The following is a 25,916-nucleotide window of genomic DNA, read 5'->3' as shown; positions in this document are numbered from 1 at the left end:
ATTTTTAAAATAAAATAAATACTTACAAACAAAAAAGACAGAAATTTCAATATTATAGTGGCAGCGCTTTATTCTAGTTTATTAAACAGAGCAATGCCTGCCTGATTTCAAAATTAGAGTGAGATTGAAAAATTAAGTTTTTGAGTAGTGTGTGATGTAGCACGCGTCATCTCGTTTAAGTTAAGCTTAAACTTGTATTTTAGACTATTTGTGAGATCCTGTAATTGGCTATGTGTCACTATTTTCATAATCATACATTGTTATATAAGCTGTTGGTTCTCCTTTAATAAATAAATAAATAAAATTAAAGAAAAATTATGAACCAAAAGCAAGTATGCCCTTAGTTAATAAGCTAAAAATAAACACCTTAAAATGCTTCCACCGTCAAAAAATAATACATATACAAGCGCGCACACAAGCACGCACGCACCCATACAATAAATAAAGAGGCACAGACTGATTGCCTTGTACAGCAAACACCACAGAATAATTAAAGAGGCACAGACTGATTGCCTTGTACAGCAAACACCATGGGTTTCTGACAGAATATCAGCACTGCAGGTTACTGCAGTATATGCTGAGTCAGCGCCTATTCTAGACATCGTCGCAGGGCTCTCAATTTATCAATTTAAACAATAATAAGTGAACTTTATTTTGATGCTAGTTTTAAGTTAAAAGGTATTATTGTATATTTTCTATTGCACTTTGAGCTTTGTATGCTGTTTTGAATAAAGATTCTATCTATCTATCTATCTATCATAACACACGCGCACACTTACAAACTTTCGAATATATAATATTATAGGTTAATTTACAACAAACAAACATCCATTCACTGCGAGTGACGCTACACCGGAATTGGCGCTATAAATATTAACGCCCCTGTAACGGTCCCGTTGTGATAATTTCGACAAGTTATATGGGCTATTGTTGTTTATTGGAGACATAATAATTAATCGAAAGTCAATATAAAAAGATAAAGTTACTTCAAATGTCATAAATCTTATTTGTACCTATAAAAGAACCTACTCTTTTATTGGTATAATCACGCTTATCACGTTATATAGGATCTTGGTCATGGTCATAGAGAGGAATGTTTCGAAATAATTCCGATCTGAATTGGCAATCCCTTAGATATTTTAAATAGTATGTTATAATGTAGTGTTAAATAAGTACTTGTGATGTAAGTCATAAAATAACATTGTACATACATCTGTTTTAAAAGAAATATTAACACTTCATTGAATTTCTTGCCTGGCTTCTCTCAACAGACGTTTTTCTAACCGGTGTTTTTTTTTAAAATGTTTTAGTGCTTATTATAATAGCCTAAATTGAATAAATATATGACTTTGACTTTGAGGTAGTTAGGCAAACTTTGGTTTATCAGTGATACTTCGTAATTCGGTGATACTACTTTATTGTCTTGCACAGATCTCACTAGGAGGAAATGTAAGGATTGGGTTGGCAGCGATTTGATGAGGGCTGTAGCGTATGAATTCGCCGCTAGAGGCGCTTGTGTAGCGAGAGGTCTCCGAAATGTCAAATGTCATTTTTTTTGGTGAGCTACGCTACGCTTTTATTGTAATTAGAATAATTTTGTGAATATTTTGCAATACTTGAAATTTGTTATGGCAAATATGCGTTACGGGGCAATGAATGTCTGTGTTTTAAAACAGTATTGTCTTTCGGAAACCTTTGTCCTCCCTTTTTTTCGAACCAAACGGGACTACGCAACACTGTGGCATGCTCGATATTTTTATGGTACGGTTTTAAGGTATTAAATATGATTTAAATGAAAATTTTGTTTTAACCTCTCGTTGGCGCCACTGTAGACCTCTTTGTCAACAGTGGCGCCAACTAGTGAGCGCGAAAACGGTAGCCCTTATTGCTTGCATTTCGCCATTGTGAGCTCAGTGTAAGATTATAACGCAGTATCACCGATAAGCCAAGGTTTGCCCTACTTACAAGAGAAATGCTCAAAACATTGTTATGCTGAAGAAATCAGCATGCAGCCAGCGAGGGAAAGTCAATATCGTATTATCGCGACCTTAATTTCCTATACGAGTGGATATTCATTTCCGCAAAGGATATTAGAGTCCACGTTGGAATAGTAGTCTTAAATTTATTGAAACTGCTACCGACAAATCCTCGATGATTGCTTTTTATATTACATACCTTTTCAATGTTGTCTGAAAATAGTGGTTTAAATTTGTGCAAAATATTTTGTGATATTTATTTGGACAAAAGCAGGGGTGCCCCTTATTCCCCAAAACAATAATTGTCATAATATGAATTCGCATAACATTGAATTGATATAATAATTAAAAAGTATAACACTTATTTGGCCTAATAATTAATACGTATATTGAAAAATGCATAACATTCTGGTTGAGTTCGAAATGGGTTAGTGTAGTGTGGTGGTGATAGTTGGGTTTGTTTGATTTGTATGTTTTCTTACAGCTTGGAGGTGGAGGAGCTGCATTATCACACATTTGTTGCATAGACGTAGCTATCATAAGGTTGCGAGTGAGCAAAGCAAATGTTTTCAGTTCATTGATATGGACTTCCGCAAAGTAACGATTGATTGAAAATACAAACTGAAATATAGATGCACAGAAAAACCAGAAAAATAAGACCATCACTGGGAATCGAACCCAGGTCCTCGGTAATCCGTACCGCGTGCTATACGACTACACCACTGATGGTCAACGCATAGGGATGGGGATGGTGCACAGGGGAAATTCGTGTCGGTACCGTTGACCATCAGTGGTGTAGCGGTATAGCACGCGGTACGGATTACCGAGGACCTGGGTTCGATTCCCAGTGATGGTCTTATTTTTCTGGTTTTTCTGTGCATCAATATTTCAGTTTGTATTTTCAATTTAGGTTTTACGGGATGACCGTAAAAGTAAAAATTTGGAATGAAAAACAATCTAACGATAAACGACCTAAAATAAGAAATACAAAACTTTCTTGCATTTGTTAGATGAACGGTAAATCTATATCTAACAAAGAAACTGTGTTTAACAGATAAACAAACGAAAGCTACGTAACGGAGTGAAAAGCGGTTAAATATAACGATATTGGAGATATTTTATTTCCATTTTCGATTCGCGATTATTTTTAGACAGCAAAATATTTCAGTATTCAGTATTCATGTTCCGTATGGACTTTGGAATTGTAGTCTTATGTAATTTATTAATAGTAGGTAAAACAATTACAAAGAATAGGATGACTACTTAGACAGAAGCACAGAGTATATAATACAGAAGTGGCGGGTGGCGGATCAGCAAGATCGAAATCATACAACCACAAAAGCCAAAAATAGTAGGTAGCGACTTGGGTGATATTTGTAAATATTCTGTTGGTGTGTTTGAGAATGTCTTAAATTCGTGTGGTGGCAATGGAAGTCTATTCTTCACTTCTGTTCTTCCCAGCTCCGTCCTCGCAGAATTTTGGAATTGTATGATTGTTTACCTACTACCAATCCGTGTGAATTACACTAGGCTAGGCCTGTCTCTTAGTCTCACATTCATCATCATCATCATGCCAGCCGAAACACGTCCACTGCTGGACATAGGCCTCCCCCCAAGGCTCTCCCCTCAGACCGGTCTTGTGCTTTTCGCATCCACCGCGATCCCGCGATCTTAACCACGTCGTCGCTCCATCTTGTTGGAGGCCTACCGACATCTCGTCTCCCGGTCCGCACACATCACACAGTCTCACATTGTTTATTCAATACTCATTTTAGCGTTAAAGATTAAAGAAAATACCTTACTTACTTAAGTTATAAGGTTAAATAGAAGAGAAAGGAGAAAAAGGTTTATTATTTCTTGCTTTTTGGTTCTTTTCGGCGGTTCAATTATTTTGTTCAAAAGTATTTATTTTATAATTTTTTCCCACTCTTGGGGTATTTTGTTTTTCGAATTTACATATTACAAATTTCAAAGTATACCCTATCCAATAAAAATAAATATATTATGATATCAGACTACTCTGTAAAAAGTAATTCCTGGTCATACAAGTAATAGTACAAGTACTTATAGAAGCTTCTCTGCCGTACAAAAGTGACGTTTAGGCATAAGAATGTGCCTACTTTATGCTTCTGTTTATCGCATGCCCTTTGGAATATAAGGAATTATTTAAAACGATATGTTGAACGTCAAAAGGTTCATTCGAATATTTTTGAGAAAAAACTGAATCGTAAGAACCACAATTGTACTGACCAGTTCTGAAAGGGACATTAGTATCAAAATATTTTGGCGTGCCTATTAACCTACAAATTCAGTCACCGCATCTAAAGTTTAGACTCTAAACACTTTTTTTGTTTGAACAAGGCTTTCCTCTCTGCTTGTTTTTGTTTGAATTTGTTTATTATGGTATAAATAATCTGTCGCACACCACTTTTGGTTTTACCCATGTTTTAGCAGTAAACTTCCAAAATACTCTATATTAACACACGAAGGTACTAAGCTCAGCCGTTTAGGCATACATGTCCAAATGTCAGAATGTCCAGGTGTCACATTGTCATTGTCAAAAAGTTCGAAGGTTATAATGCCTTAATGTCGGATTGTCCACATGTCCGAGAGTCCAGGTGTTCACATTGTCATTGTCAAAAAGTTCGAAGGTTATTAATGCCCTAATTCAGAATAGTCCATATGTCCGATAGTTCCAGGTGTCACATTGTCCATTGTCAAAAAGTTCGAATTTATAATGCCCTAATGTCGGATAGTCCATATGTCCGAGAGTCCAGGGGTCTCATCTATTTTGGTTTTATTTACACCTATTTCAATGAAATTGTTTTCGACGCGATCGCCTTTATGTCAAGTCAATAAGAGCTACACTACGTAAGACAATACGATAACAATATGGAAAGGAGACAATGTAGAATGAGGCCCCAGTCCATCTGCATGACTGGACCAGCTGGTCATTCGCGTTGACTCGACACGACATGTACACTGTACACGACATTCTGGATCTTACCGAGAATGGGCCTCAGGGTGTTAGATAATAGACTGGAAATAATGCAGATGAGCAATCTAGCTCTCTAATCTATTTCAGTTATATTTATCATTTACTCGTAGTTGTGTTAGTCACATCTTTATACAATGAGAACATATATGGGATTTCAGGCCTTCAGAACTTAGGACGTTTAATCCTTCGAACTTTATTGACCATGGATTTTTGATGCTAGGACTTTCAGACAATATTGATGTTGAATCATTCGGAACTTTTGACCATGGACTTTTTTGACGTTAGGACTTTCAAACACTAGGACGTTTCATCCTTCGGACTTTTTGCCATGGACTTTTTGACGCTAGGACTTTTCAGACACTAGGCGTTTCATCCTTTCGGACTTTTGACCGTGAACTTTTTGACGCTAGGACTTTTAGAACTAGGACGTTTCATCCTTCGGACTTTTGATTATGGACCAATTGACACCTGGACTTTTGACATTTGGACATGTAAGCCCCTAAACGAGCTCAACAAGTCACAGAATAGATAATAGTACAAGCTCAAGTGTCTGTTTTCTTATACTCTTTGGTCTGTTTGCCCATGACATTTGGATAATGTTGCCACTCAAATAATAGCTGGGTTCAGCGTTCATTAGCCAAATTCTAGCATCTTCGGAACCTTGTCTAAGGGGTCTGGTTTAAATCATTTGTTTTAGTTTTCATTATATATTTTTTTTTTTTATGTAGGTATTTTAAGTTTAAGTTAGTTTAGGTTCATCATCATCATCATCCCAGCCTATACGTCCCACTGCTGGGCACAGGCCTCCTCTTAGAACAAAAGGGCTTGGGCCATATATAGTTTAGGTTGTTCTTTTCTTTTCAATGTGATGTCCTCCATGTCGTGTCCGACAAAGGCGAACCTTTAGGCTTGCTTATTATGTGCCCGAATATGGCTGGCAAAGCCAAACTTAGTCTTAAAGGTCCTATTACAAGGCGCGCAATGTAATTTACCACTATCATTATACGTGTAAGTGTAGGAAGGTCTCGGCCGGGTCTTTATAGTAAGACGTTTGGCATCCAGGTGTTCCAAGCGATGTATTTTCAATGTAATAAGGAATACAATCAAAGTAACCGTACTTACCTCATATTTAAGCCTATATACGTCCCACTGGTGAGCACAGGCCTTCTCTTAGTTAGAATAAGGGAGATGGGTAGGGAAGGGCGGGTTTGTAAGGAAAACTACACAAACCTGCGACGCAATACAATGGTGTGTGTGAATTCTCAATCTGCACTGGACCAGCATAGAAACTGCGATCCAAACCCTCCTAAATATACTTACGCTCGCCAATTTATATTAATACTCGTGCGATATGCTGTAAATAATTTTACACAACTTTGCCCGTTTTCAATAACATCAATAAAAACTGGCAAATCCCTTCATCAATCTTTCCCGAAACATATTTTAAATTATGATCGTGTTATCGTTTACCGCGCGTTTATGAGCACCTTGGGACCTCTCCCTAAATCCACATTTCAGGTAACCCTGGTTGCCCGGTTAGCAGGGTACGGTCCTATTAACGGGGGGCGGGGTAAATTTGCCCGCCGCAAATGGCATGTGTCCAAGTTTATCTGATTCAGTTAAAAATTGTTTAACTGCCCTTTAAAGCGGTGTAAAATGTTGCCCTTTTCACCCGCGGGCGTGCTTCTGTTTGTTCAAGGATAAATGAGTAAAGCAACGTTACTTGTTTGATATTTTACTGCGTCGTTTGGTAAGACATAAGTCGTGAATATTAAAACAGAAAAAAAACCTTTGTTCGCCACAAAGCATGGTAGTTAAGCTGGGCTTGCTGCGTATGTACATACTCTGCTGTTGCATTCTCTGTGAATATAATAGTCAAAACAGATACATTACGGCTCAAAAGATACAACCCTATGTATGTAGTTAAGTGCTCGTGGATTTTGGAGATACGCGTAATTGCTTGATTGAATACTGCGTTCGGGTTGCTGCCACCACTTCTCGTTGGAGAAGAAATCAATCAAAAGACTTTTTACTGGATCACTGAGTTTAATCAAAGTTTTTGAAGACAAGTTGATACTACCACTGAGGCGGTTAAGAATAGAATGAATGTGGAGTCGCAGCTCCAGGGATTTTATACTAATGTTTTGGACGTGCTTTATCTTGTTAACAAGTGCTTAGAAAATCACCTTGATTTGATATGGTGTGAAATCATCAAGGAAGTCTTGGTCGTAAAAATGTAGTAGTAAATTATAGATTTTATGACAATATTGCAATAAGCAGTTGAAATAAAAAAGCATAAGAATTTCAACCGGGATGATGGGTATAGCTTTCATCTTCGTGGAATCCTGTTATTAATAAGTGTCGGCGTCGGGATGAATGTTCGGAGGGACAATCGGACGTTGTTAGTGTTGTGTGTCGGTGTGATAGGGTGACTAATAAAAGTGACCAAGTGCGGGTAGTTCGTGATACGAGTGCCGGTACTATTAGTGATCAAGGCGGGTAGTTCGAAGAACTCGCGCTGCTAGGCAGGCTTGACACCCCATACTTCAGTCTACTCGTGACCACGGCAACTGTAACGTTGCTAAAACGTCGAGGTAAATATTACTCGTGTAAAAATAGCGTGATAAGTCCCGTTTATGGTATTTTGACTATGTGTGAGAATCACGAAAGTTTGAAACGTTATAATATTGCAATAATAAGATTTTCTTAGTAAACTGATTAGAAGGAGGTCACTGTATGACTAATGTGTACATATAACTATGTACAGTCACCAGCACCAATATCTGACACAACACAGCGTGCATAATATCTGATACGACTCTATTTCTAGCGCCGGTGAGACGTGTCAGATTTTTGCTTGCTTTGCTGTGGCAGATTTTTATCCAGATTCACTGAGATGGACGGGCATGCCTTTAAACCCGAAAGAAGATAAGCACTTAGCTTGTTTTCCGAACTGGTGGCTCGCAATGGTGAAATACTCTTAAATTTCTATAGAAAATCAACGTAGATTTCAATGTAACTTACGACTTCCACAATCAATAAGCATTTTCAAATTAGTTCCTTTCATGGACGGGGAAAGAATTGATTAGCTTTTGACAAATTGCGGACCGTCGTTCACAATCTAAGCACCTACCTATACTTATGAACTTGCATTACGATTTCTGCTAATATTACAAACTAGTCTTTTCCCGCGACTTCGCTCTCGTGTTACGGGTCAATTTTGCACGATTATAACTTCTATTTCGTATCTATTCAGGTTTTTGTGGAAGCGAAAAATTTATCACAAACTAAACACTTGCTCGCTAATCCTACCATGAATCAGCAGTGCTTGCACTGTTGTGTTTCGGCGTGGAGAGTAAGACAGCCGGTGAAATTACTGGCACTTGAGGTATGCCATCTTAGGCCTCTAGGTTGCCAACGCATATAATCCCCCTGGTGTTGCAGGTGTCTATGGGCGGTGGTGAACTCTTACCATCAGGAGACCCACTTGCTCGTTTGCCATACAGTCAAATAAAAAAAAACAATTGGTACCTTCATCAGACGGACTACTTCCACTATAGAACGAAGGCCACCTGTGCTCATAAGCCTGCAACTCTGGTTATGTTGGTCCTCCTACAGAGAAGCCCGCCAATGCAAAGCATTCCGGTTCGTGCTCGTTCCTGTATGGCCTGCCTATTGCCAAGAAATCTAACAGCCTGAACCCTGAGCAAAGTCAGCACCATGCACCTTATGTAGTTTACACCTAACTTTTCATAGGGGTATAGGCAACATACCGAAGTGATACGAGTTTTCATAAGAGAAGAAAATATGGGTATTTCTGTTTATTTAGGTTTTTGAGGGAGCAAATAAGAAAACGTGCGAATACCTGAAATACTCGTAAGCCTTTGACTAAAGCATCGATATAAATGGTCGAAGCCTTCTAAGAAATTATCATATATAAATTGTGGTAAATGGGCACGAATCGTAACCGAATGGGATCATAAATAGGTACACTCAGCAACGAAATTAGCGGATCACTTTTTTAACTCTGACGCATTGACACATTGACAATCTTGTATGGCGTTTAGTACGTGGCTTACAGTCACGTCAAAGTACAAAATTGTACAGCTACTTTTGGTGCTGACTGTACCTACATTGCTTATAGGTATAACTGAAGAAGCTGTCTCGAACGAATAATATCGCATTTTTATAACCTGATCAACTTTGGAAACCCCCCAATATTATATATAGCTAAATATTATTATACAGCTAAATTGATTTGAATGAAACATACCTTAGGGCTTGTACACACTAGCGTTTTTGCCGTCGGTTTCTCGGCGGAGCGGGAACGCGGTGCGCACGCGGCGTGCAGCGGTGAGCACGCTGCGATATCTCCGCTATTATTTAGAATAGATAGAATAGAATAGAATAAGCCTTTATTAACACACTAAGAGCAACATGAACATTATTAATAAATGGAAGATATTTTCCACATTAAACTTATAACTACTTTTAACATAACTAAGTACTATAAGCTATAAGTGTGATAAATGGATTGGGCTCAGCGTATGCTGTGGACGCACACAAAGTGCGCATGCACACAGCGCTGATTTACAGCCCAACCCTTTACACTTGCTGCCTATCTATGTTTATCACTGTGGGTAGGATTTGCCGCCAGCGTGCTGCCGCAGTGACGCCGACCGTATAATTAAGACCGTACGTGCCTTAATCGCCGCAGCGGAGATACCACAGCGCGCTCGCCGCGTGCACGCCGCGTTCCGGCTCCGCCGAGAAACCGCCGGCAAAAACGCTAGTGTGCAGAAGCTCTAAGAGCCATCGCACAAAACTTACTTTCACGTAAAAACATCTCATCTCACCACTCTATTTGGTCATCCAAAGTACTGAGTGAAACGCTAGGCATTTTATGAACCGCTAACTGTGAGACCTTGCTTTAGGTGGTGAAGGGTGCAGAATATCATGTTATGTAAGAAGGCAAATAAAACAGCAAACGACAATTACCTATTGTACAATGTACGGAACTCCAACCTAGGTTATCAATAGCTTTTATGTCTAAATTCTACAAATTGTTCATAAGTTTTAGGAATTCTTTTTAGGGTTCCGTACCCAAAGAGTAAAAACGGAAACCCTATTACTAAGACTTCGCTGTCCGTCCGTCCGTCCGTCCGTGTCCGGCTGTATCTCCTGAACCATGATAGCTAAATGGTTGAAATTTTCACAAATTATGTGACTATAACAACAAATACTAAATAAAAAAAGAACGTGATTGATTTTTTTGCCGTTTTCTGCTAATGTCTAATGAATGTTGTATAGATAGTACCCTTCGTGCTTCGTGGTTTTTGTTTTCATTTAAATAGATTCCCTGGCTGTGTGTGTGTGCGTGCGTGCGTGCGTGCGTGTGTGTGTATGCGCGCGCGCGTGTCTGTGTGTGTGTAAATTTAAATAGCTGAAGATCTGGAGAATTTTTAAGAGACTAGAAGCTGTCGCACTAATTTATATAGCACCCATGAAGGAGATAAGGTAATTTCAGTTTACCGGTGCCATTATGATAATTACTTTAGGCCTTTCCTACCCTCCATTTTTACTCTACGAATACTGATTTGTAGTGTTCAATAAAGATGACTTGTATTTGTAAGGTCTATATCAGAGAAATGTCCCAACAACTTCTCAACAGAGGTTTTTCCGAACCGGTAGTATTTTTTTTTTGATATTCATAAGTGCTTGTTATAAGCTTAAATTGAATAAAGATATATTAACTTTGACATATAATTTTTTTTTTTTTACAAAGTCCAGGGCAACGGCTAATTTAATATAACGCTCTGAGACGCGCTTTAAGATAAAGCTCTGATACCGAAAGTTTCCAATTGAAATAATACATTCATCGTCAATTTTCAATACTTATCCTGCCCGTAGTAATCCCAAAACCGTTATCAATATAGACTAAGAACAATCAGGTGTGAGCATGTGAAGCAAATATTTAAATAAAATGTTAATATGCGATACCATTCAAACGGATAACTGGCAGTCCGACCGACAATATTCCCTTAAATTCTCCCAAATGATTCGCTGGAGGTAAAGAGCCACAGTTTAATAAGATAAGGCGACTAAATCGAGTTTTATCGCAGTACACACAACGGCGCTATATAAATTTCGTTGACAATCGCGTTTTCCCGCGCAAATCTGACGTTGCCCCAGTCAGGTGGTTCTCTTCAGTGCTAAGCGGGACTCCCGAGAGGGCAAACGTATCCGAATCTGTTAAATCCGTTGAATTCTCAGAACGTTATTTGAATTTGAAATTTAAATTCCGATCCTATTTTGTTTGGGGACTTAGCATGGGTCCGTTTATTGTTTTAAAAGCGGCCAGCTAGTTTTTAATTGAAATATGGTTAGTTATAAAAGCTGAAGGAGTTTGGGACTGTGAAAGTGGTATTGTGAGTTGAAGATGATAGGACGCATGAGGACGACGTTTTTGTTTCTTTTCCTCTATTGTTTTGGAGGTAAGTGAGATCTAAATAAAGAATTGATTTCGTGTGGGATTGCTCTGTCTTCGCCAGAAGCTTTTGGAACGATAGAGATTTATTAATTGAACGATGGAACTTCACGAATAAGGAGAAAGTTTGCCGAATATTTGGAGACAATTGTTTTCCGTTTCAGTCGAATTTAATTAGGGATGCTTTTTGCAATTTGAAGATAAGGTCGGACAAGCTATGTTTGTGTTATATCTGGTTGTTATGTATTTAGAGTAAAGTAAGACTTCGAAAATAAACATTTTGATTTATACTTGCGACACCATAATCCGTTAAGTATTTTAAGAACAAAAATACTTTAGAAGCAGAACAATAAATATAAGTTAATTTTATAATCATCAAAACATGTAAAACTGTCAATTAAAACTATATTACACTGTTGTCCTACATTGGGTATAATCCAGTAAAGAATCATACAATATAGAAATTCTTATTTAATTCTCAAAACAAAATTGTTCAAAACATAATGGAAGGAAAACAACCCAGCCGTTTGAACGTGATTGTCGGAGTTTATCGAAATGTATTAGGTATAACAATGTAGCTAAGTGCTATTTTCTTCTAACTTGAACACCGGACGAGGGAAATGAGAACAAAGTTTTTTTTTAATTAACTTATCACTTCGAAATCTTTGATAGCGTTTCAGAAAAGTTCAGAATTGCTAAGAGGCCGAACAAGAAAGCACTTCGCGCAGTTCCTGGCCAGTTGAACTAATTACAATAAAAAAAGGAAGCCAACATTGTGAAGTTTATTTTAAAAAATAGCTGCGCTCGAGTACTCTTATTGTTTCCCAGCGGAATGTTATTTGTTTACTTGTTTTCCTTTGGCTATAAAGATTAGCTGGAAATGTGGAATAGTTGAGAAAAATCCGTATTTATAAAACAAATGTGCGGCTTAGGTTAGCAAGTATATTAATCATTCTGCAAAATAAGCATTTCATTTTAACACAAATGCAGGCAAGCTTTAACAATTTTTCTTAACTGTCGCGCCTTTATGATGACACTGATTCGATTTCAAACAGTCACATTAAAATTTGTATAAAAAAATGAAGTTAAGTTTTCTCTTCTTCTCTCTCTTTTCTCTTCTCTTCCCTCTTCCCGTGGATGTCGTAAAAAGGGACCAAATGTGAGAATAGGCGGCAGCGCTCTCTATTGTCAAGTATGAACTCCGACTCCAGCTCTGCGGTGTGGCAGGCAAAAGTAAACCCACCGAACTATTCTCCCAAGAAAGTCCAATACTGATCTTCATCATCCGACTTCTTCAACCACTCTGTCAAGAGTGTTACTTAAAAGTAGAGTTCTTATTGATTCAATTTCATTCTAAAGGTGCGAAGTGTTTAAAAATTAACATAAGCATTGCCATCCAGTCGAATAAAAAAAAAAAAAAAACCACACACATCACATCATCACAGATTTGATCAGTGAAAGTTTTTTTTTTGAGATATATAGTTTAAGTAACTCAATGGGGTTATAGACTGTTAATCTTGTTTTGCCTTTATAGTTGTTATAAAAAAAAAGTTAAGGCAATAAGGTTTTGATTTTCAACAGAATATGCTGCCAGCTCTCGTCTCATTTCTTTTACTCCTATTAGAGCAAAGCGGCATGACCTATCTCCAACAGTGGACGTCCTACGGCTCATATGATGATGATGATGATGATGATGATGATGAAAGCTTGTTAATTCTATGAAAGGACGTCTCCAAAGTAACACCTGGAACGCCTACAATATAACAATCGAATCAAAAAAATAGAACTCCAATTACAGCGAGCAAAATACAAATTGGCCAACTGTTTTTTAACGCTTAGACGACTTTTTTTTATCATCTCGCCGTTTTTAATGACGCCGTATAATTAAGTTAATTAAGTAAACGGACACACAAAATGAGCCGTCAGCTCGGGCCCTAATCACTGGTGACTGACACTGACAAGAATTTTAATTCCTTCATCTTGCCCCTGAAAAATTCTTGTTGAGGAATAAGTTGGGTAAATCCTTGCTAACGATGTTAGTTGATTTAAAAAAGTCTGTAGGGTTCCGTACCGGAAGGGTTTTTTTTTTTTCAACTGGATGGCAAACGAGCAAGTGGGTCTATAGACACCTGCAACACCAGGGTATTGCAGATGCTTGCCAACCTAGAGGCTAAGATGGAATACCTCAAGTGCCAGTTATTTCACCGGCTGTCTTACTCCACGCCGAAACACAAAAGTGCAAGCACTGCTGCTTCACGGCAGGATTAGCGAGCAAGATGGTGGTAGCAATCTGGGCGGACCTTGCACAAGGTCCTACCACCTGCAAAAGCAAGGAGGACTGAATATAAGTTTCGAAAACTCTAGACTCAAGAACAAAAACTCATACATAATAAAAAAAGGATTAATTTAGGGGTACCAATTTTCCTTCTCATCGTGGTTAGAAGGTGTATTACTTAAGGAGGTAAAAACATATCGAAGCCGAAGAAGCCTAGTGTTTTGATGTCAAGCCTTCCAAGCATATCTGCAGATAATCATGTGTAGGTATCCCTTCTGAGAGGAGGCCTATGCCCAGTATGTATTCAGTATGGAACTGTACGAAAATGAACTATTCCCTTTTCCTTTCTGCTCTTAGCACAAGAAGTGCAATAGCTTGAGTGAGAGTGTGATCTGAGAGAATCGAATCGCTCCGAACTATCCGAATAGCTCTGTCTGACCGATCCGCCGAACGCCAACTGCAATGAATCAAACTGAACCACCTACACTCGGTGAACGTTTTTTTTTAAATCTACTATTTTGAGTAAAAGTTAAAGGTAAGAACGTGAGCGAACTATGTATAGACTCTTACGTCCTAGTGCAGGGGTTCCCAAAATGTGCATCGCGATGCCCTGGGGCAGTGTCGATCTCTTTTTAACCGCCGGTGAAATCACTTACTGGCACTTGAGGTATCCCATCTTAGGCCTCTAGGTTGGCAACGCATCTGCAATCCCCCTGGTGTTGCAGGTGTCTATGGGCGGTGGTAATCTCTGACCATCAGGAGACCCACTTGCTCGTTTGCCATCCAGTCGATTAAAAAAAACCCCCGACGCAAAAAGAGGGGTGTTATAAGTTCGACCACTATGTGTGTCTGTCTGTCTGGCTATTGCACCGTAGCTTTTAAACGGGTGAACCGATTTTAATGCGGTTTTTCTATTATTTGAAATCAGGTTTTCTAACGATGGTTAGACATGTTTCATCAAAATTGGTTCAGCCGTTTTTGAGATATTGAACTTTGAAGTGACAAAGTCGGGAGTTTTCCAACTTTTTGTTGGTTAGGTTAGGTTATTATTTTTATGCTTGGTTTGATTTCGTTCGTATTTTCTAATAAAAAATATAAATGTCCCAAAAGTGCTTTCCTGATAACCTGTTACTAGGTTAGTACAGTCGAGTTCATAAACTTGTAAGCAAAAATATTATCAAAAATATCTGAACACGCTTCTACGCCGTTAGCAATGGAGTCCTGTTCAGATGTTTTTAATCAAATTGTTGCTCACAAGTTTTATGTACCTATTTTTGGGGGCTGGGTTGAGGGGCGTCGTAAAAAATGGCAAAGTACCAAGGGTATCACAGTACAAATACGTTTAGGAAGCCCTGTACTAGTGTAATAAATGAAATAAAAGACCGAACAACAATTGCATCGTTGTACTAGTTAAGAGCGATTCGTTTAGTGAATGAGCATATACAAGTCTACAATGAAACTAAACACAATATTACCAACATAGCAAACACCTGTCCACCATCAGTCATAAAATCTGCTCTGCCATTAAAAATATTTGCATTGAAACTCAATGTATTACGGCAACTCAGATTCGTTATAATAATAATGGCAGTCGGTAAATTATTTTCGATAATTATTATCGCTTTTAATAATGATTGTGCTACAGCGTGTATTTTACTTTGTACTACAGCAGTTTAAATATATAATAACGTCAGCTTTAAATGCCCTGTGGCGTTCGTAGCTTTCGGTATGGCATGGTTAAACACAGGTCCAATGAAATTAAAATTAAAATTAAAATATGAAAATGGTTCTATTAATTTGTTTTATGCCCATTATGTTTGATGTATGAAATGAACCTTGTGCCCTTTAGTTGACTTGTCTAATTGGTTGTGCTATAAGAGCTACCTTCATAACAAATTTCTTAGGACAACTAAGGTAGTAGCACCAATATCTGACACAACAAGCGTGCATAAATATCTGATCTGAGCCGGAAAGACGTGTCAGATATTTTTGCACGCTCCGCTGTGGCAGATATTAATGCTGGTGACTGTACCATATAAGTTTTTTGGTTACGACAATTTGTATGGAAGCATCTTTTTTAAATAATTTATTGACTCAGGCGTTACTTTGCGGAGGTCCATATCAACAGAGGCGTCTTTACCTATAGTGCAGGGTGTGCGTTGCACACGAGCGCAGCGGTGTTAGGGGCGCCGGCCGCGGCACTTTGTACAGTCACCAGCATTAATATCTTCCACAGCGGAGCGTGCAAAAATATCTGACACGTCCTTCCGGCCGTAGAAATAGAGTCGTATCAGATATTTATGTACGCTTGATGTGTCAGATATTAATGCTGGCGACTGTACCTATTACATTTTGGCCGCGCGCTTCCTAGATGGCGCTAAAGTAGTAATTGCACACGAGCGCTACATGGGCTAAAGACGCCACTGCATATCAATGAACTAAAAGAATTTCTTTGCTCACCCGCGACCTTAAGATAGTCAAGTTTATGCAAAATATGCGTGTTCATGCAGTTCCTCCACCTCCACACTGTAAGAACACACTCAAATCACTCAAACCCATCTATCACCACCACCGCACTATACTGACGCGTTTCGAGCTCATCTTCAGAGCAACACAACCGTACACCATGCTACCAGATGTCAGATACCAGGTGATAGTGTTGTGTCTAACAAATGTGATGAGATGTGAAAATTTTTTTAGCACCTTTTTTATTGGCCGTGTCTTTTCAAAAGGGGTAGCAGACTGATAATAATTTCAACTTTATATCTCCACACGTTCTCGACAAAAACGGTCTTTACAGACCGACAGTCATATGGGACAACAAAGTGTCCCTATAAGGGTTTCGTATTCTTCCTTTTTAGTACGGAGCCGCGAAAATTGATGTGAAATTTGTATTTGACTCGAGGGACGTCTAAATTAGGTACTACGTACTCCTCGAGCTGACTTGATATTAATATGCGAAACCGCGTATAATTTCGAATTTAAGTTTCGTTTCAAATATCAGATATCCGCGTTCATTTTACATATTTACATACTATATTTTAAAGCCTCTTTTAGACTGGTGATGGATGATGGACGCTTCTGAGGTATGGAAGCCCAGAATCTAAAACTTGCTAAATACCCAATTTATCTAAATCGGGTTGATACAGCAGACTTAGCGTAAACAGGAGATAGAAAGACATACAGACAGAAAGATAGAGTTACTTTTGCATTAATATTATCAGTATGAATTATGTAACACTAGGTGTTGCCCACGTCTCCGCCTGCGAAGAATCCGTCCATGCAAAAACTAGAAGCCTAGAAGCCGTGGTGGCCTAATGGTTTGACCTATCGCCTCTCAAACAGAGGGTCGTGGGTTCAAACCCCGGCTCGCACCTCTGAGTTTTTCGAAATTCATGTGCGGAATTACGTTTGAAATTTACCACGAGCTTTGCGGTGAAGGAAAACATCGTGAGGAAACCTGCACAAACCTGCGAAGCAATTCAATGGTGCGTGTGAAGTTCCCGATCCGCACTGGGCCCGCGTGGGAACTATGGCCCAAGCCCTCTTGTTCTGAGAGGAGGCCTGTGCCCAGCAGTGGGACGTATATAGGCTGGGATGATGATGATCCTTCCTAATATACTGAGCGGCAAAAAATCTGGCCCACAAATGTATGCAGTTATAGTTAATTTTAGTTATAGGTATTATCTCAAACTCTCTCCATAATAAATTACTTCAAAATCGATTCAGCAGTTAAGCGTGAGGAAGTAACATACAGACAAAGTAACTGTGGCATTTGCAATATTAGTAACGATTCCGAATTTCATTTCAAAACACCTTCTACAGGGCAGAGATGTATCAAAAACAAAGTTACTCAAAAAGAAACATAAAGGCGCACTTATCTCTAATAAGGCATCTCTTCCAGCTAACGTAGTTAATAGAAGACAATTTACATAAAACAAATGAAGATGAAAGCCAATATTCTCCTGCTTGTTTGTTTGTGCATCATAAAATACTGATTCAGATCAACTTACAAAAACAATTGAATCCGAAACAATCATAGCCGACAGGGAGGAGGGGGCCAATCTACGGACAAAGGCGCAGTCTCACAGTTGGAAATGTCACTGTTGTCATTAATAATGTTGTCAACAGCCCTGTTGTTGACTGTTGAGTGAAATATACTTCAGACTGTGTTTCGGAGCTCGGGAGAGTTGTTGACGTTAATACGTAGGCGCAGTGCGTTGAGCCTTGGTTTTTGAAGTTACTATGCGCCTAGTTTATTTAAGGGATGTATAGGGATACATCCGTTTTATTTTACAAGCTTTTATTTAGTTTCGCCTGTCCCGTTGTCTGTCTGTAATCAAATCTTGCGAGTTAGATTCGATTGACTTGAAGTTTGGTATGCTTACGTAAATTGCGTGACAATACAATAATCTGGTGACACAGGACTCTTCAACGGTTAATGGCATCGACTTGAAATTTGGTATGAAAATGCAGTTTTAGTGACAATATAAGACAGTCAACAAAAAGTACAGTCAGCAAAAAAAAGCTTGTATTAAAATGAAATTTTTACCTAAAACTTATTTTAGTGTAATTTTATCTTTAAGCCTTTTTTTAGGCCTGTGCCCTGCCGTAGGACAATGTCCGGGTAAACCAAAACATAGTCAAAATTTCTTTATTCAATATTCAGAAACGACTGGCAAAACTTAGCTGCCGACAGGGGAAGTTGGAAGTCCGAGGGAGAGGCCTTTGCCCAGCAGTGGGACATAGAAAATGGCTAACGAAAAAAAAAATTTAGGCTATTTATCGATACCTGAGTTCACACTCGTAAATTAGGTACATTTTGACCAATTTACAGAGTAGGCTACGATTTGTGTCACATATTTTAAAATAGAAGGAGAAGCCTTTATAGATTTTTGGTAAGAGCGAATGATGTAGCATGCCATTTAGTAATGGCAATAAAAGTTTTTTTTTATTAGTGCGATTGTTAACTATGTAGGGTAGAAGCATCTGTACGGAAAAAAAACTCTTGTTGAGGAAAACCAGTAAGAAACTGAATGAGGTACCCCAATCAGGTGCTAATCGGGACACTCGACTGGATGGGAAACGAGCAAGTGTGTCTCCTGATGGTAAGAGATCACCAGCGCCCATAAACATCTGTAGCACCAGGGGTATTGCAGATGCGTTGCCAACCTAGAGGCCTAAGATGGAATATCTCAAGTGCCAGTAATTTCACCGGCTGTCTTACTCTCCACGCCGAAATACAACGGTGCAAGCACTGCTGTTTCACGGCAGGATTAGCGAGCAAGATGGTGGTAGCAATCCGGGCGGACCTTGCACAAGGTTCTACCACCTGCAAAGTCCTGCAAGTCTTCGTACCTATATATAAACAAAATACAGCAGAATACAATTTACAATTAATACAATAAAATGGCTGCAATCATCATTAATCATGACGAAGTACCTATATCGATTTCCATTAATATGCAAATCGTATACGTTCATTACATTTTAATTGAAGTTTTCACTGAATACTGCTGAACATGACTGCAAAACGAAGAAAATTAAATTATCACATTATAGCCTGTCTGATCCAAGTGGATGTCAACCAAATCTAAAAGGCGATCTGACAGATCTAGACTTGTATGAAGTGGACAGAAAGCACTGGAAGTATTAGGGGGAGGCCTTTGCTTAGCACAACTTAGCAAAAGAGTGGTACTAACATTAATTAGAAAATAGCGTAAAATAGTATAGGATGTATAGTAAAATAGCGTAGCGTAATATTACTCGTGTGTGTTAGCGTGATAAGTCCTGTGCGTATTTTGACTAAGTATATAGCGTACCGAAAAAGAAAGAAATAGCATTTATTGCTCATAAATAACACACACCTCCTCTAATCTCCCGAGTCCTGACGATTATTAACAAACTTAGTGCTTAAGACCTAGACGTCGTTGACCTGATTTGTTATTTTGGATATTATTTCAAAATTCTTAGAATTCTTTACTCGATGAACAATTTGTTCTTTATAAAGTACATTCGGCCGTTATTTTTAGTGTTAATTCGTCCTTTATAAAGTACGCGAGGACACAGAAGGTTAAAAGGCCTCCTCTAAAAATTCGTCGTTGTTGAAGTTATGGTAGACATAGACATAGACATAGACATAACTTTATTTCGACATCGAACTTAAAATAATACATAATTTACAGAAAATAAAAACATTTGATGATGTCGAAAAGGAATTGACTCAGCATTATGCTGCAGTAAGTATATGCTGCCTACTACAGCGCTGATTTTCAGCCAACACCTTCATATCTTTGCACCTAATGTGTTGGACCGGAATCAGCACAAATGAGTGTGTGTCGGAAAAGTGTACAATAAATAGGTAATAACAAATTTATAAATTTACGAAGAACAACAATAGCTTATAATCTGTGATTAAATATGTAGAAACCAAACGCAAGTCTGATTAAAAGTCAAAAATAAGGTAAGTATTCGTGTTAGAGATATGAATAAGTAGCCTTCCCACCTGCGGGGAGTGCTTTTTGCAAATTAATTAAATATGCACTAAGTTTAAACTTAAAATTACTAATAGTGACTAATTTTTTGAATGGCGGAGGCAAGTTATTCCAACACTTCGTGGCAGTGTATTTAAAACTACCCTTAAATGCGGCAGTTCGGTGGTACGGAACAGCTAGCTCATTGCTGACCTCTCTGAGTCCATAGGTACTGGATCTGCTTTTACGCCATTTCAGCTTATGGAACAGGTATTCAGGTACTCCGCTTTTGACAATACCGAAAAGTAATGAGGACAAGTGAAGTTCTCTCCGATAGACCATCTTCAGAATGCCTGCAGAGTTTAAATATGGCGTCACGTGCGCACGCGAGGGAATCTTAAAACAAAAGCGAGCACAAGCATTTTGTACTCTCTGCACCACACGATCTGTGCGAGAGAGCAACGGACCACCATACACTATATCTGCATAACTCAATTTTGAGAGTATCAGAGAATCGCACAACCGAATACGCAAATCAACGCTGAGAAATTCGCGAATACGATATAATATTTTGAGCCTGTAAAAACAGGTCTTAACGACTTCAGCTATGTGACCCTCAAAGCGGAGCGACTCCTCCATCAAAACTCCCAGATTACGCGCTTTAGATACCCTCTCCACCTGATCTCCTGAGATCATTATGACTGGGTTGTGGTCAGTTATTCGATTTATTTGTTTAGTGGAACCAAACAACATGACTTTTGATTTACTCGGATTTAGAACCAGACAGTTTGACTCAGACCAAGTTGAAATGCGCTCTAAGTCTTCGTTTATTTTAGCCACAGCCGATTCTGTATTCTCAGGATGAAAAAAGAGGTAAATTTGAATATCATCGGCATAGAGATGGTATTTACAATTTTCTATTACAGTGTGAACGTCTGCAGTGTATAATATAAATAGAAGAGGTCCAAAATTGATCCCTGTGGCACTCCTCTTGTCACAAGAGATGGGCTAGATCGCACACAGAGCCATCCGTGGTATGGAGATTTACTACTTGAGTACGTCCACTGAGGTAACTAGAAAACCACTCAATTGTTTCTGGTTCAAACCTCATTTCAGTTCAGTATCTCATTTTTGAAATAATAGACGCATGTTAATAGCATCAAATGCACGCGAAAAGTCAAGAAATGTCATAATTGTACATTCGGCCCTTATTTTAGTGTTAAAGTACGCGAGGACCCAGGAGGCTAAGAGGCCTCCTCTAAAAATTCGTCGTTGTTGAAGTTACGGTCGCCTAGTTTGACCTAGCTCTCAAGCAGAGCATCGCGGATTCAAAGCTCGGCTCGCGAATCTGAGTTTTTCGAAATTCATGTGTGACATTAGAAACATTTAAAATTTACCACGAGCGGTGAAGAGAATCATCGTGAGGAAACCTGGACAAACCAGCGACGCAATAATTGTAAAGTTCTCAATTTGCACTGGGCCCGCGTGGCAGGAAACTACAGCCCAAGCCCTCTCATTCTGAGAGGAGGCCTGCGCCCAGCAGTGGGACGTATACAGAGTGTAACATTCTTATCAGTCAGTATGAGAAAGTCTGAAACAAAAATCATAAGAAGATCCGTTCTTAGGAACTATGTCAACGATTAAAGTAAGAAGCAAAACTGCATTCAAACATTAAAAAAAAACTTGTACCTACTCAGTTACATATTGTGAAGAAAAAAAACATGTTAGCTTATCAAATTACACCACTAATTTGAAATTGTTTTTTTTTGTTTATTTCCATGGAAACTTGGATAAATATTAAAATTTTCATTAATTTTACGTTCAATTGTTGGGTTCTATCCCGGCCGGGGCAGACATTTGTATAATAATACGGATGCTTGTTCTCGGGTCTTGGGCGTTTAATATTGTATTTAATTATGTATTTATTTATATAAGTATGTTTTTCCGTTGCCAAGTTAGTATCCTACTAGTCCTACTAATATTATAAATGTGAAAGTTTGTGAAGATGTTTGCATGTTTGTTACTCAATAACGTCGAAACCGCTTAACCGATTTAGATAAAATTCGGTATACAGATAGTTTGAGTCCCGGAGAAGGACATAGGATAGTTTTGATCCCTGAAAATTGCAAAGTTCCCACGGGGTGGCAATAAACGTATTCTGCGCGGACAGAGTCGCAGCTGACGGCTAGTCTATAATATTTACAAGCTTTGCTTAGTATGAGACTAGGTCAATTAGTGTCAATTGTTCCATGAATATATTTAATTAATTTCCAATTGGTTTACGCAAGCAAAACCGTAGGTAAAGGCTAATATTAAAAAGTGAACCAAATTAAATAAATACGCATTAAATTGATACATAATGTTGTCGTATACATTGATATGTATTTATTCACAGAGGATGAACCCTTTTCCGGGTTTATTCGAATGTAACCAGAAGGTTTATTATGCCGCCGAATCTTTTCTGTCCCTTTGTTTTAGGAGACATATTTTTAAAATAAACCAATATCAAAGCCTTGGGGTTAGGGATAGTACGATCATTTATAGAATTGCAGGAGTTTATGTCGAGTTCTCAGGTTGGCCACGTGTTCGAATACACTTTGACACACTAATCAGAAATAAGTTTTTTTTTTTCATTTTAACGCAAGCTTCTTTTATAACGTTTAACGTTAACGTACGTAGGTAACGGTTCACGTTTTAGCTTCTTTTGTTTTTTTTTCTGTTTGTTCTCGTAATGTTGTGTGAACTATATATTCATACCAAATTTCAAGTTAATCCAATCATTAGAAGTGGTTGATTGGCTTGTTAGTGAAATTGCACTATGCATTACGCAAACTGTTAATTAACCAACTTAGAACTTGAGAGATGATGATCATTTTACACTATACTTTAAGCCGGAACGAACTACTGGATTGCCAGATGTAAACTTAAACAGTTACGTCGATCCCAGTTACGTTCACTTGATTAGATAATAGAACAAATTAATAAATTAATTGAATCAGGCGTTACTTTGCGGATATCAATGAACTAAAATGTTTTAGAATGCATGGAGATAATTAGATACAACAGTATGGGGTCTAATATTAATGAGCAGGTAAATTTAGTTTCATCTCCCTTGCTACGGCTTGGTTCTAATTTCAGCAATGGTAGTTAATAAAACATGCCTTGACAGTAAATAAATAAAAATTAAGGTAGTTTTGAAGGACGGTTAAAAAATTATTAATAATTTGTGGGTAGTTTTGTTTTGTTATAAAACATATGTGGGTACTTGGGGGTTACAGCGACAAATTAAAACGGTGGTTGTGTTCGTTAGTCTAACAACTGGTAGCATGGTGTACGGTTGTGTCACTCTGAAGTGAGCTCTGGTTGAGTTCGAAACGCGTCAGTGTAGTGTGGTGGTGGTGATAGATGGGTTTGTGTGATTTGTGTGTGTTCTTACAGTGTGGAGGTGGAGGAACTGCATGAACACGCATATTTTGCATAAGCTTAGCTATCGTAAAGTCGCGGGTGAGCAAGGAAATTCTTTTAATTCAGAACAAATTGTATTTCAACGTAAGCGCTGTTTTATTGCGAACACGTTGATATAGGGTTGTCTGCATTTAATTAAAAATCGTTTAAAATTATTAAAAAATATTGTCTGTCCAGGATTTTTTTAGCAAAACCATTTCTAATATATATACTCGTAATTTTCTAATATACTGAATTTATTAAAAATACATTTCATTTTATTATCAGACCAGACGTGATAAATATTGAACAGGTTACAAAAAATATATTTCCCATTGGAGAATAGGGGCAGCAGACTTTCATTAGTAAAATGAAAATACTAATAAATATAATTCTTTAAAACATTCCTTGTCGAGATAATAATTTTATTAATACGACATTATACAATACAGCCGAACACTTTTCATAAAATTAAATGTATTAAGATAAAAACGAAAGCGTATTTTTAATTTCCTTTTTTGTTAAGACAATAAAGTCGTCTAGATAATGTTTTTATAACTTTGGGCGAATCGATCTCATTGTAAGACTACTCAGTGAGATGCGATCTCAGTCTCAGTTACTAAAACTCCTCTGTTAATTTTCAAAAGCCCATATTCAATTTAATCTAACAACGGTTTCCTTGATTAAATTAAGATTAATTTAATACGATCACCATAAAGTCAAAAGTCTTAATTAGGTAATTAACAATTCGGCTTTGTAAGAACATGTCGTAATTACTTTACTGAAGTTAGAAGTTCGTTTAGACAATACGTCCAGAGGTATTAATTAATTGTACGGAGCAAGTTAGCTAGGTAATTTTTAATTCATTTTCATATGTTTTATGTACAATAAAGAGTTACAATATAATACAATACTTAAAAGTTTGGTTCATTCATAAGCGAATTAATTCTTGTATGGAGATTTCTTGACTTTATAACTTTTTTTTTATTACTTTACGATTATTATAATAATTTTAATATTACGGAATTTTTTGAAAAAACTGACACCGAAATAGCTGTAAAATATGTAAGTTGAAGCGACAACGGGCGGGCCACATCGCTCGAAGAACAGATTACCGTTGGGGGAGAAAAGTCCTCGAGTTGCGACCACGAACCGGAAAACGACTAGCTGTTGCCCGAGATACAGTCTGTAATGAATACGTGAATCACTGACCACTGTCCCGTGGGAAGTATATAATTTTTTATATATTTTCCTGGCTCAGTCTGTAAGTAGGTACAGTCAATAGCAAAAATATGTATCTACTTGAACCACTCAAAAATATGTTACTACGGCCTTATTGCGTCAGAATAAGAGTCTGTGGTACCATCAGCAAATATGTGGTCTACCACCCTAAAGTTGGTAATCGCTTGCATGTCATAAAACAATAATGCCAAAAAACGTGTCTGTCAACTTGAAAGTTCGACTTTAGCGACATATTCATTTGATAGGAATAGACCGCTTATTTGGCTGATGGTACATATTTTTGAAACTTTGAATAAGTTCATATTTTTACACTTGACTGTACATAATGTAGTGTATATCCAATGGTTTTCAATCGTATTTGATCGGAAAAGCTCGTATTCATCGTACTCTTTTAATTTAGCTTCAGTACTCATCATACGTAAAGCCGTGGTGGCCGAGTGGTTAGACCTATCGCCTCTCAAGCTGAGGGTCGTGGGTTCAAACCCTGAGTTTTTCGAAATTCATGTGCGGAATTACATTTAAAATGTACCACGAGCTTTGCGGTGAAGGAAAACATCGTGAGGAAACTTGCACTAACCTGCGAAGCAGTTTAATGGTGCGTGTGAAGTATCCCAATCCGCACAATACAGGCGTGATGTTTGTGTGTGTGTGTGTGTGTGTGTGTGTCGGGTTTTTTGATTTTTTAAATTTATTTTTTTATTTCACACTGTTCTGTGAAAATAGTATATTAAAACGGTTATAACCCATATATTTTTAGAATGGGCTAATTATTAGCTTTCATTTGATACCCCACTCGATAGCATTTTTTGAAAACATACTATTTGGCATTTTGATTTTTCAAGAATTTCATACGACGTATCATTTATCAAAATCGGTTCAGCCGTTGGGTAGTCACGAGAGGACATAGGAATAGACATACATACGCGTCAAACACATAACCCTCCTTCTTCTTCTTCTTGCAGCCGGGTAAAAAATAAAAAGCTTGTAGTTTAAAACCAACTTTCAAATAAACTGGCAACTT

At 37.9% G+C, this 25,916-nt stretch overlaps 1 protein-coding gene across 2 annotated transcripts in view; it reads left to right on the top strand.

Annotated features, from left to right (window-relative positions):
* The window catches only part of LOC141433901 (uncharacterized), a 134,683-nt gene that overhangs the window by 16,708 nt on the left and 92,059 nt on the right, over positions 1-25,916 (top strand). Inside the window, exon 1 of one of the 2 annotated variants that reach the window (XM_074096017.1) lies at positions 11,198-11,468. The exons of the other annotated variant lie outside the window; for it this stretch is intronic. Coding sequence (XP_073952118.1) covers positions 11,414-11,468 — 55 coding nt within the window. The 5' untranslated portion in view covers positions 11,198-11,413. Of the gene's footprint in view, positions 1-11,197; positions 11,469-25,916 lie in introns of those variants that run through there. 2 annotated transcript variants of the gene reach the window in all.

The sequence above is a fragment of the Choristoneura fumiferana genome, chromosome 13 (assembly GCF_025370935.1).
Source record: "Choristoneura fumiferana chromosome 13, NRCan_CFum_1, whole genome shotgun sequence".
Classification (NCBI taxonomy): Eukaryota; Metazoa; Arthropoda; class Insecta; order Lepidoptera; family Tortricidae; genus Choristoneura; species Choristoneura fumiferana.
The sequence above is the reverse complement of the archived record's forward strand: the minus strand, read 5'-3'. Positions and strand labels throughout refer to the sequence as shown.